The sequence below is a fragment of the Coenobita brevimanus genome, chromosome 112 (assembly GCF_032717465.1).
Source record: "Coenobita brevimanus isolate Jiangsu-jjx chromosome 112, ASM3271746v2, whole genome shotgun sequence".
Lineage (NCBI taxonomy): Eukaryota > Metazoa > Arthropoda > Malacostraca > Decapoda > Coenobitidae > Coenobita > Coenobita brevimanus.
This window is the reverse complement of record NC_137065.1, coordinates 32,308,138-32,321,810: the sequence shown is the minus strand read 5'-3', so window position 1 is coordinate 32,321,810 and position 13,673 is coordinate 32,308,138. Positions and strand designations below refer to the sequence as shown.

Below are 13,673 nucleotides of genomic sequence, written 5' to 3'. Positions count from 1 at the left end.
ATCCTGCAAAGGGTGGCCGCAGACAAAATGCCTCCAAGTCGTTCTGTCACCCACCATTTGACTACCCTCCCCCCAACTCACCCCCCCCTCCCTCATATACCTCTCAACTCTATCCCTCCACCTCATCCTCGGTCTACCTCTCCCTCTCCCTCCCTCCACCTCACCTACATACACCCTCTTGGTCAGTCTTTCATTCTCCATTCTCTTCACATGTCCAAACCACCTCAGTGTATATCTCCTAATCTTCTCAACCACATCCACATCCACCCCACAGCGTTCCTTCACTTCTTCATTCGTCAAGCTGTCCCTCCACGTCACTCCACATGCTCCTCTCAAGTAACTCATTTCCACTGCTCTCACTCTTGACTTGTTCCCCTCTTGCAAGGTCCATGCCTCACTTCCATACGTCAGGGTAGGGATCACAATACTATCATGCAGTGACTTCTTAACTTCCATACTCACCTCCCTATTTCTCATCACTGCTTTCAGTGTACCAACAACCTTCCTTCCCTGCTGTACCCTTTCATGCACTTCATCCCCCAAAGTTCCATCCTTACTCATCACACTACCCAAGTACTTGAATGCACTCACATTCTCCATATCCTTACCATCCAACCTCACTGCACACTTTGTGACTTCATTCCTCTCAAACACCATAACTTTACTTTTGTTTACATTAACTTTCAGATTCCTCCTCCTACACACTGTCCCAAATTCATTCACCAAACCTTGCAACTCCCATTCATCTTCACTCAACAGTACTGTATCATCAGCAAACAACAACACCGGAAGCTTCCAAATCTCACCCTCATTCATTAGAGCCACCCCTACATCCACTGCCCTACCCTGCACCTCCTTTACAACCCCATCCATATATATATTAAACAGCCATGGAGACATCACACAACCCTGTTTCAGTCCCACATTGAGATCAAAGAACTCACTCAGCTCACCATCCACTCGCACCATAGCCCTAGCTCCCTCGTACATACTCTTCACAGCACTCAACAATTTTCCCTCCACTCCATATATTCTTAAAACCTTCCACATACCTTGCCTATCTATTCTGTCATAAGCTTTCTCCAAGTCCATGAAGGCAGCATACACTTTCCTTCCCTTCTCTAGATACTTCTCCACTAAACATCTTAGAACAAATATCTGGTCTACACACCCTTTTCCCTTCCTAAATCCCCCTTGTTCTTCTCCAACTAGCTCCTCTGTCATATGCCTAACCCTATCAATGAGTATTCTACCATATATTTTACCAGTCACACTAAGAAGGCAAATACCCCTATGGTTACCACATACTTCTCTCTCCCCTTTTCCTTTGTATAAAGGAACAATTATACCTGATTTCCAGTCCTCTGGAACCCTTCCCTCTTCCCAAGCCAATCTACACAACTTCCATATCCACTCCACAACAATCTCACCCCCATACCTAAGCATTTCACCACACACTCCATCAATTCCTGGGGCCTTTCCTAACTTAATCTTCTTCATCACTTCCACTACTTCCGGCCTGCTGATCTCTTCCTCCCTCCTCTCATCTCTTCTTCCAGCCATTCCCCAACCACTTATACTCGCACTGCTCTCACTCTCTACATTCAACAAATCCTCAAAGTGCTCATTCCATCTCCTCAAATTCTCTCTCTTCTCCACCAACAATCTGTTATTCCTATCTTTCACTCCCCTACTATTTCCCCTTTCACACTGCCTTACTTTCTTTACCTCCTTCCAAAACAATTTCTTACTCTCCCTTCATTTCACACTCAGATTCCTCCCAAACTCTTCATCCACTTTCCTCTTACTCTGCGTCACCAGTCTCTTAACGTCCCTTCTCCTGCTCACATATACCTCTCTCTTCTCTCTCTCATCTTCTCCCCTACCTCTACTCGCTAACCATTCACTATATGCCTTCTTCTTTTGCTCCACAGCTCGTTTCACCTCATCATTCCACCATGCTGTCCCTTGCACACCCTTGCATCTCCTCCTTACTCCACAAACCGCTTCACACGCTGCGCCTATCTCTTCCGTGAATATCTTACATACGCCTTCCACCCCTTCCATCTGCTCTAGCTCATACCATCCCATTCTTTCTTCCAATATGCTCTTATACTCTATCATTTTCTCACTATCTTGCAATTTCTCCACTCTTCTCACAGGAGCTGCTTCCTCCTGTCTTCCCCTTCGTCTCCTGTGGATATTTGATTTAAATAATGTTTTAATGATTTTTGTAAGGAATTGCATATGCTACTGTTAATAAATAATGTATTTTTAATTTATTATTATTTACTAATACAGTAATAATAATTTAAAAAATATTAAAATACATTTTCTCTGTTGAAGCATTTTAAGAAATGCTACTACCCTCCGTCCCTCCCGCCTCCCCCCAGCAGAACCCTCGTGACCCACCCGAGCCTCCCCCATCCCTTGTCCAGACATACGGGAAGCTCCCAAGACTATGTGTCCCTTGGATTGCAAAGTGCGCAATCCACAGGACAGGTGCGCAAGGCAGGTGCACAAGCGCAATATTGCGCATGGTCTCGTGCAGTGTGCAATGCGCAAACGATATTCACCGGAGTGCAACGGTGCGTAATTGTGCTTTGCGCAAGTGTTTGCGCACCTGCCCAGCACTGCAAACCACCTCAGAGTATTTCTCCTAATCTTCTCAGCCACATCCACATCCACCCCACAACGTTCTTTCACTTCTTCATTCGTCAACCTGTCCCTCCATGTCACTCCACATGCTCCTCTCAAGTAGCTCATTTCCACTGCTCTCACTCTTGACTTGTTCCCCTCGTGCAAGGTCCATGCTTCGCTTCCGTACGACAGGGTAGGGATCACAATACTATCATGCAATGACTTCTTAACTTCCATACTCACCTCCCTGTTTCTCATCACTGCTTTCAGTGAACCAACAACCTTCCTTTCCTGCTGTACCCTTTCACGCACTTCATCCCCCAAGGTTCTGTCCTTACTCATCACGCTACCCAAGTACTTGAATGCACTCACATTCTCCATATCCTCGCCATCCAACCTTACCATGCATTCTGTGACTTCATTCCTTTCAAACACCATAACTTTACTCTTGTTTCCATTAACTTTCAGCTTCCTCTTCCTACACACTGTCCCAAATTCATTCGCCAAACCTTGCAACTCCCATTCGTCTTCACTCAACAGTACTGTATCATCAGCAAACAACAACACCGGAATCTTCCAAATCTCACCCTCATTCATTAGAGCCAGCCCCACATCCACTGCCCTACCTTGCACCTCCTTTACAACCCCATCCATGTATATATTAACCAGCCATGGAGACATCACACAACCCTGTTTCAGTAAATATGCAGGTGCATATTAGGGTACCCATATAACACTCCAGAGAGGACAAATTTGCTCTTGATTCATCATGCTGTATTTAGTGATGCCAATGAAATTGATATTAGTGGCAGATTGAGCCTTGTGAATTCTTTGTCATCGATCAAAATCCTCATCAATCATTTGGTTAAACTCCCAGGACAAGGAATAGAGCTGTTTTGATTTGTTTCTCCTAGACTTGATATAAGAGAAGAAAGCTCAGTAGATTTAAAGTGTCCATAATAGCATACTATAGTCTGATATACTTAGGTATTACTTTACAGGTAATGTTCTTTTTTTCTTCTTCTATACTGTTTGTCATTTCTGTGCTCAAAAATTATCCACCCATTTTTGATGTGAGATATTGTAATATGAAATAATGTGATAGGATAATGTGAATGCTTTTCAAATGTAGTAGTAGTGATAGCATGCTGCTTTTTAAATGGATAACAGAAATGGTACTGCTGTTTGGTTCGTGTAGCAGTGGTGCTGTTATTTTTTAAAAGTAGGATGATACAGTTGCATCCACCCTACTTGTAACACATTGACCCATAAGTAATCCTATCTCATATTTCCTCTCTGCTGCCATCATTCTCTCCAGCCCCCTTTATCCAGTTCTCTCACCCTAACTCCCCAGGTACATGCAACAGACTACTCCAATGCTAGTGGGACAGCACTTTATGATCCATTTATAGAAGACTGGAATTCCTTCTTCTTGCGCATATTTGGCATCCCTCGCTCCATTTTCCCCGAGCTTCGTCCCTCTGTTGGAGATTGGGGCGTGTGTCCAGCCAAGCTCTTTGGTGCACCTATACCCATTACTGCTGTAGTGAGTCCATTCTTGGAGTGTTGTACTGTATATGTGGCCCCGAGAAGCAGAACTCGCCAAGCGCCAAAAAAAAAAAAAAAAAAAAAAAAAAATCGCGGTCAAAGTTTTCCGACTTTTAAAAGGCTAAATCTCCTGACTCAATTAAGGTATCAAGTTGAATTTAGTCTCAAAATGATCAGTAAAGTATAACCTAACTACATAAGGACTAAAATCAATTAAAATCTGTCGATATTTCCAGCGGCAGGAGCGTGACTGCAATTTATTGGTGTTATGAATAAAATGTTCATTACACCTCATTGCGTTCATACTCCTGGCACTCAAAATGCTGAACGTTTATAATTTCGCTTATTACTTATGTGAATAGGGTATAAAATGCTGATCATTTTGAGACTACATTCAACTTCATAGCATTATAGGGTCACGAGGTATAGCATTTTGAAATTCGGATCCCTGTGACCTCGATTTTCTCCGTGTTTATTTTCATTTCATTTTTATGCATAAGGAAAGAGGCAATGTAAGAATAGAGCAAAAAAAAGAACATGTACAATGAAAATAACATAATAATAGTATAATAACATAATAATACAATACAATAATAATACATGGAAGTAATGGGCATGATAATAAACAAAAATTATTGAGAAGAGAAAAACGACATTAATGAAAAAATGCAATGCACGAAACGTAGAATGAAGAAAAATAAGAAAGCAATCAATAAAATTAATGGAAAACATTATTATTATCTTACTCAAGAAAGTAATATCGTATAATAATAATAATATTGTTTTATTTTGCCACCTTCCTTCGGCTTTGGAATGGTCTAAGGTAGGTATTGTTATTAATTTTTACTGTTACTTTTTTCCTTACAGAAAATTCACGGTAATGTCATTATGCATTGTGAGACAATAATCGTAAGCTGAATAAAAATTGCAAAAAATAATAATAATATTTTTATTTTATGACCTTACTTTCATGATTGAATTTTTATTTTACCTACCATCAGCATGACCACGTCGTAGTCAGACACTCTCACTGCGTAGTTAAAAAGCTTCTGATGCTCCCAGCTGTGTTTTGGCGCGAGGGTGACGAGCAACACGCATGGTGATTGGCCGAGCGGGGCTAAAGGTGGGACACTACGGCGAGCGTGATTGGCCTGGCTCAGCTGTCAGGGCGGCGTGGGCGCTTGGTTCTGCAGCCAAGCTTGGGCCTCAGACCATGTGACGCAGCAATAAGGTCGAAAGTGTGGTGCACTAACATGCGAATACGAGCTTGAGGATATTTGAAAAACTCCCGCCTCTGTCTTTCTCCAGATAGGGGAAGGGTGGGGGAAGACAATGCTATAATAACCTGGTTTTCGGCCGAGGTGGCGCTTGGCGAGTTCTGCTTCTCATGGCCTCATATACAGTACATTTATGTTGTCGTGCTGTAGAACTCGGCATCTTGTAAGATTATAATTACACGCCCGCATTTCCTTTTACACAGATTTTGGAACCAGGAAAAACTACATTAACAGAATTAGCAGAAGATGGATTGAGATTCCTTTAGGGAAAAATAATTTGGGACCAGACCCTCATACTCTCCCCAAACCCAGCTGTCACCCAGCTTTTCCTGATAAGTTATATCAGTGGATGCATATTTTTAACTTATTGTGAGCATTCTGAAAACAGTATTAAGCACAAGGTAAAGAGAGTAATAGCAAAGAAAGTAAGCAAGTAATGAATGACCCTGAAAGAAAATCTTAGGATTGACATACAATACATTTGGACATGGACAATTTTGATAAAAAATATACCTCTACATCTTGCACTGTGCAGTATGGGGTGTGAAAAGATGTATGATTAATACGTATATGAAACCACTGAAGTCATAATATAAAGAGGGATTTTTGAAGTTGTACATTGTGCTGTTTTCCTAATATTTCCAGATATAAATCATTTATGGCCAAATCATCTCTGTGTGAAAGGAAAAGAATTAGCAGTTAGGTAATTTGGTATGGCCATGACATGCATCAGAGGAGGGTTGGGTGTATAGTATTAAAAGCCCACATATGTAGTTTGTGCTGTGACAGACCAATTAATTTTTGTACTAAATTGGATCTTTGCTTATGTTTTCCTTCAGGTCTTAGATACAGTATGAATTCTTTCATTCTCATATATCTCCCTAATATTCTCTCTCATACATCTTGTTCTTGGCCGTTCATGTCCCCCTGTCCTTCACAGCTGTAGTTCCTTGTCTCATCAGGTGTCAGATCAGGGAGCATCGCTGTTTGGGTTGTGTGGTTTTCAGCGTGGGGATGTGAAAATCACCTTAGGCACCGGAGCCTTCTTGGATGTCAACACTGGACAAACGCCTCATGCATCAGTTAAAGGTGAGTGGTGGTGACTGTAGCACTTGTGTTCTAACTTTTAAAAGATCCACAACCTCTGTCAGCTCAGTTGATGTCCAAGTGTAGTCAGATTGAAGGACTTGCTTCATTTATAAAGCCTCCAACATGCTTGCATGCATTGGCCTTGGTCTCCTAATGGTGGCTTTAAGGCCCATAGCCAGACTTTACGAAGAGGGTGGTTTTCTGCCGAAACTGGACTTGCCTAGCAGCCGGCTGGTCAAACGTCTGCTGCATGTTTGCTATGGGGGTCTGGGTATAAGCATAAACAACACTGATAAGCAGGACAAAACTTCTGAGCAGTGGAGAGTGGCTTTTTTTTTTGCACTGATATCAAAACACTGACCCTGTGAGGTGAACCTTTAGGCAGGAGGGGAGGTAGTATGACTCTCTCGACTCCCCCCCCCCCCAAGATATGGGTCTGGCTCTCCACGTTGCTCAGTCTCAAGCAGTCACATTTTAAGTCTGTTGTCTCTGAGGTCACACTCTATGACCTTGTCTCAGGTCTTTTTTTGGATGCCACGGTTGTATGCACAACATTCACACCTCCCATTCTTTCAGTCTATCTATCTGTCTATTGCCAGGTGCCTTAATCTCGTAAGGGGTGGCCACAAACAAATCTCCTCCATGTTGCTCTGTCCCCCGCCATTTCACTGCCCTACTCTCAGCTCACACCTCCCTCTCACATATACCTCTCCACTCCATCCCTCTATCTCATCCTTGGCCTCCCCCTCCCTCTCCCCCGTCCACCTCACTCACATACACTCTTCTTGTCAGTCTCACTCTCCATCCTCTCCACAGAGCCAAGCCATCTTAATGTGTTTCTCCTAACGCTCCCTATTACATCCACATCCACACCACAACATTCCTTCACTTCCTCATTTGTCAGCCTGTCTCTCCATGTGACTCCACATGCTCCTCTTAAATAACTCATTTCCACTGCTCCCACTCTTGACTTCTTTCCCTCCAACGAGGTCCAAGCTTCACTTCCATACGTCAGGGTTGGTATCACAATACTGTCATGCAGTAGCTTTTTCACTTCCATGCTCACTTCCCTGCTTCTTATCACTGCTTTCAAAGAACCAGCAGCCTTTCTCCCCTGCTGCACCCTTTCAAGCACTTCACCCTCCAAACTTCCATTCTTGCTCATCACACCACCCAAGCACTTAAACACACTCATAATCTTCATTGCCTCCTCATCCAGTCTCACTGTACATTCACTGACTTCACTTCTCTCGAACACCATCACTTTACTCTTCCCTACATTCACCTTTTGATTCCGTTTCTTACACACTATCCCAAACTTATCAAACTGTGTTATTAAGTGGAGATGAAGGGGAGCTGCAAAGCTTGGTGGATGAGTTTGGTAGAGTGTATAAGAAACCCATTCTTCTGCCACCAGTTATTATTGCCCACCGTTTCCACATCCCCAGACCATGACCTTACACATCCCATGACCACTACATCACTATGTAGGTACTTTGAATGTTGAAGGTGATGATTGGGGGTTCATAGTTGCAGTCTTCCCATGTAAAGCATGAAATGACCTGCTTAGATGGCAGAAGGGTAGAGATTGAGGGGGTGCTGTGTAAAGTTTGGTTAGCATAAACCAAGCCCACATAAGCAAGGGCACATTGTGTATCTAGTTTCGGCTATACTCCTCGATGGGTGACTGCATTTTGAGAATGCTGCACATGAATATCTTTTGTACATAAGTGCAGTTGATTCCTTGAGGTAGGCTGGACATGTACACCATGCTGGCCTAGGAGAAGAAAAACTCAGAAATTCAAAGTGAAGGCCCTGCAATTAGCAACATTAAGGGCATATGTCCATTTAAAATCTTGTACAAGCTACTTGGTGGCACATTGATGGAGTTGGAACTATGGTACCATGTAGCTCCAGCTTTGTTACTAAGGATCTCAGGGGCAGTGTCCAACTGTTTTTTTTAAATAACGTCTCAACAAAGCGTCGGACAAGGATTTAACTTTGGCAGTGCATGTTTGAGACCCCGACCTAATTTGTAAAATTATGCTTTTGTACCAAATGTGTATGATTAAGGCATTTATAAGAGTAAATGTAGGGTAAACAGCTAAAATCGTCAGAGGCATGTAGCGAGGCTAGCTTCGGTCACAATACAAGCCCCGCCCACAATTCGGAACGTGACGTCGGTGTGACATAGTAGTAATCACCGACGCAAGTGGCATTTCTATCTTTCTAACCCCCCCCCCACATACTGTACTTTCTCTCTCTCTCTCACACACACACACACACACACACACACGGAAGTAATATTTCACCCCTACTACAGATTCAGTATGGTCCTTATATGAGAAGAACGTTTGAGAAAAAAAAGGTGCCGGCTCAGGCAGTGATTACTACTCTTCAGAAGTGAATAAGTCATATTGACGTCACAATATGTGTAAGAGGGCGATGCATATACTCTGTACTAATAGGGAGTCTGGAGGGATGCACAGTCACTCTAAAAATCAGCCGCAGCTCAGAAATATGAGTAACCCTGAGGCATTGAATCTGAAGCAGCTTACATAAAGACAGAACAGCCACTTGCGTCGGTGATTACTACTACGTCACACCGATGTCACGTTCCGAATTGTGGGCGGGGCTTGTATCGTGACCGAAGCTAGCCTCGCTACATGCCTCTGACGATTTTAGCTAAGTTTACCCTACATTTACTCCTATAAATGCCTTAATCATACACATTTGGTACAAAAGCATAATTTTACAAATTAGGTCGGGGTCTCAAACATGCACTGCCAAAGTTAAATACTTGTCCGACGCTTTGTTGAGACGTTATTTAAAAAAAACAGTTGGACACTGCCCCTGAAATCCTTAGTAGTTTCCATCAGTGGGTGAAAATACTTGTACATGTATGCATGATCAATTACTTTTTAATATCTGAAATGTGAAAGTTGCTTATACCTAACCTTGTATAATCTTTTTCAGGAATCTATCCAGTACATGGCTGGAAAGATGGAGAGGGTCTGGTGCACATGGCTGAGGCATCATCCAATGACAATGGCACTGTCATTGAGTGGGGCCATTTAATAGGTGAGTAATCAGACTAGTTAGTGTTGTCTGTGAAAAATAGTACAAAACACGTAAGTACTGTAGTTGTTATAGAGGCATCAAGGTTCATATTACAATGGATGTTGAGAATTTTTCTAGAATGATATGTAGATAAGTTAAAAATATGATTTGTAAGGAATTTGTGAGCACAGTAGTCACATAGCATACTTCTTGTTTTAACTGGCACATAGATGGAGCTGAAGCTACAGTGCCCTGTAGCTCCAATTGCGTTCGTTGCCATCACTGGATGACATTCACAGTGTATGCGTTTGTTACACTTTAATGAATTATGCACTATGTAAAATTTTGTTCACAGGATTGTATGATGCACCATCTGAGACTTCTGACTTAGCCGAGTCTGCCGAGGGGCCCAGTTCAGTATTTTTCATCCCAGCTTTTCAAGGAATTCAGGTAAGACAGAGCCATCATTAAATTGACATCTCCTTTATTTTATTTTTGCTGCTTCCAGGTGATTTCAGGGTTAGAAACGTTCTTCATTAACCTCTTCAGTACCTTTTTTTTTTATATATATTTATGTGGTAACCGTATAGCCAGATTTTGGTGCCTGGTGGTTTAGTGAGTAATTATGGCTCTTCAATCAGCTCCAAGGGGTGGTTGCAGTTTATTGCTCATGTAATGCCACTCAGGAATGAGTGAGGCTGGTCACTCTCATCTTAAATGTCTGGACCAACTTGCCTAGCCCCGGGCTTCTACGCTTCTCATGGGACAGAGTAGGACTGGATGATGAATGAAGGAAAATGAATTATTATTTGTTTAAATCATAAGAGAAGCCTCTCATAATGAAGAGGTTAACACATGAATGCAGTGTTTCAGTATGCATTACTCCTTTTTGCATATGCAGTTTGCAGCAGTCATTCATAAGTATAGTTTTCCATGGGTAATGGAAAAAAAAAAAAAAAAAAAAAAAGGAGTACCATCACTTACCAGAATATCATATTCTGCCGGTTAACCAAGAGAGGTTCCTGGATCCTATCATATAAGATGTTTCATAAGTTGTACAGTACAATCATTCCTCAGTATGCAATGGATAAGTATATGATCATTCGGTAGAATGATCGATGAAATGTATACCCAGTTTCGGGTCAGTGACAGTAAAAATCACTTGTATGAATCTGAGATGGCAGAGAATAGTGATTCCATGCAGAAACATGTCACCTGCACCTTGTGGTGGCACCAGTTGCATCATTGTACCATGCATCACATTCCACCATGCTATTCCTTGCACTCCTTTTTGTCTTCTTTTCACCCCACACACCACCACATGTGCTGCAGAAATTTCTTCTGTTAATATCCTGCACACACTTTCCACCTCCCCATCTGCACCAAAATCATATTTACTCAATCACTCCTCCACTTCTCTTTTATATTCCCTTTGTTTTTCATCCTCTTGCAACCTTTCTATCCCTTTTGTATGGACTACTTCCTCTTGCCTTCCTCTCCTTCCATTTATCCAACGCATTTTTACCTTGACTTTCACCACAATATATTTAATGGATAAATGCAGTCACAGCACCCTGTCTGTGGTTCGTATATGCATATGCATAACCAAAGCTTTTTAAAGCATGAAAGTGAGTAAAGTACGTGTAAGGAGTTCCCATTTATCAGATTAATTTAGACAGAAATATCCAGTCCATTCTGCAGTTTTGTAAGGTCACTGGGGCTACACTTTATTTTCTCTTTCAGCTCAGAAAAGCTAGGTCTCTCTTTATGCATCTTTTGCTTCTGGTCTTTTTTGTGTGGTTAGACATTTATTCTTTGTTCAAATTTGCCTTCTTTTGTGGCTGACCAGTTGATGGTCTGTATGATGTGCTTGTTTTCTTCTGCTGTTTCAGGTTAAGCACAGTTTTTTACCTGTCTTTAAGTACTTTATATATCCCCTGTAATACTGTTCTTTAATTAATAGTACTGGTATGCACTTCTTCCATACATTGATTCACAGGCACCATTGAATGATGCAAGAGCTACAGCTGGGTTCATAGGCCTAACTGCAGACACAGGACGGCCACAGCTGGTGAGGGCAATGCTGGAAGCTCTGGCATTCCGCATACACCAAATGTACACAGCCATGCACACAGAGGCAGATTATGACCTTCTCAATATTAGGTAAGGTAGATATACCAAAAATTTGATAGTAAACTTTTTTTTAGTCTATTAATCATCATGAACATACAGTAGTAGGAATAATGTGTGTGTCAGATAGCCATAATTAAATAATGGAAGGTAAACTTAAACTGTTTGCATTTTGCTGTTATTCAGTGTGCAAAATATGTAATTAAATTGATGTACTGTGGTTTGCTTTAGAGTGTGTGAGCTGGTCATAATACATTTTACGAAGCTCATAGTTTGACAGTTTACCCAACTAATCATGTGCATACCAATGGACCTCCATCATGTTGCAGCACCTTGATAGATGCCATACCATTGCAGTACATGGTATGCTACATAGAATTGTTTGTTTTGTTTATTTTTTTGTTATTGATTGATTTATATATATATATATATATATATATATATATATATATTTATTTATTTGTTCGTTGCTTTTGCTGTACTCGTTTTGGGGACTAGAATAATGTGAGGGTGATTGTGTTGCCCATTACACTTGGCATACTGCTGTTAATTCTCCCACTTTCATACGAGGTGCTGTCAAAAGTTCTTGAACTGTACTTCCCGATATGAATCATTTGATCGTGGCCGATACATAGAGTATGATGCACAGTACAGTTGTTTGTCTACTGCTAGCCAGCATTTCAGTTGCATCACTGCTGTCAGACACATTTTGCAGCTCAGTATAAATGTTCGTGTTTAGTGTCAAATGAACTTTTCATGTGCTTCGAAAATGACTTTGTTAAAGGAATAAAGAGTTTGCATCAAATTTTGTCTCAGGCTCAGTAAAACGGCCTCTGAAACACATCATTTACTTAAGTAAGCTTTTGGCAACAAAACCATGGGATGAACTCAGTGCTTTGACTGGTTTCCCGGGATTCAAGGCTGGCAGAACGTCTGTCAATTACCCACTTTCAGGATGTCCAACAAAGTCAGTGATGGACCAAACTGTGGTGAAAAGTGCATGAACTCATTTGAGCCAATCATTGTCAAAGCATTCAAGACATCACAGGTGTTGTCAGCATCTCATTCTGAGGCATTTGATGAAAGATATGAGGTGTATATGGCCAGAACTTTGAGTGTCAGGAGACTGATTGCTGCATCATGACAGTATGCCCTCACATGCAACCCTGTGCATTAATCCATCTCTCACCACCAACAACATGGCAGAGCTCCCCCATCCCCCATATTCCCCAGATCTGGACCACCGTGACTTTTGTTTTAAAAAATGAAAATAACCATGAAAGACCTGCATTTTGAGAACATTCAAGCAAAATTGCAAATGGTACTGGACACCATCAGGAAAGGAGAGTTTGAAAAGCAGTTCCAGAAGTTGTAGCAGCACTGGAATAGGTGCATAACTATCTATCTGTCTATGTATCTGTTGCCAGATGCCATAATCCCGTAAGGGGTGGCCATTTGACTTTGAGTTATTTGTTTTACAGGGAGGGGCAATAACCCTCCACCAACCCGGCTCTGGACACGTTAGGAGCACGTATGGTTTGGTTATACAGTTGCCACCCAGCATTGTAATTGGTTTCTTGGCTTACAGGCGACCATTTGGCTTGTCATTCAATGTAAAGCCACCAGTAAAGGAAAGAAAAGCAATAAGAAATGACAGGAAAGATGGGAGAAATAGGAAGAGAGGAGGGCAGGCACAGTAAAAGAATTATAAAGGCTAAGGAAGAAGTAGGCAGCACTACATCAAGGTGCATAACTGCAGGAGGGAATTACTTCAAAGGTGACAACATGGACTATTTTGTATGGTAAGTCCTTTATTTTTTATTTATTTATTTATTTATTTATTTTTAGTTCTAGCCAAGAAACTTTTTGATAGCACCTCAAACTTTTTCTTCTTTTCTGTTTTTGGACTCTACCTTATCTCATCTTTAG

General features: G+C 41.6%; 1 protein-coding gene across 1 annotated transcript in view; it reads left to right on the top strand.

The window, feature by feature from the left end:
- The window catches only part of LOC145418152 (glycerol kinase 5), a 123,688-nt gene that overhangs the window by 94,317 nt on the left and 15,698 nt on the right, over window positions 1-13,673 (top strand). The window contains exons 7-11 of the mRNA XM_080286674.1: window positions 3,995-4,186; window positions 6,428-6,554; window positions 9,531-9,635; window positions 9,970-10,064; window positions 11,614-11,777. Of these exons, the coding sequence (XP_080142800.1) occupies window positions 3,995-4,186; window positions 6,428-6,554; window positions 9,531-9,635; window positions 9,970-10,064; window positions 11,614-11,777 (683 nt within the window). The remainder of the gene's footprint in view (window positions 1-3,994; window positions 4,187-6,427; window positions 6,555-9,530; window positions 9,636-9,969; window positions 10,065-11,613; window positions 11,778-13,673) is intronic.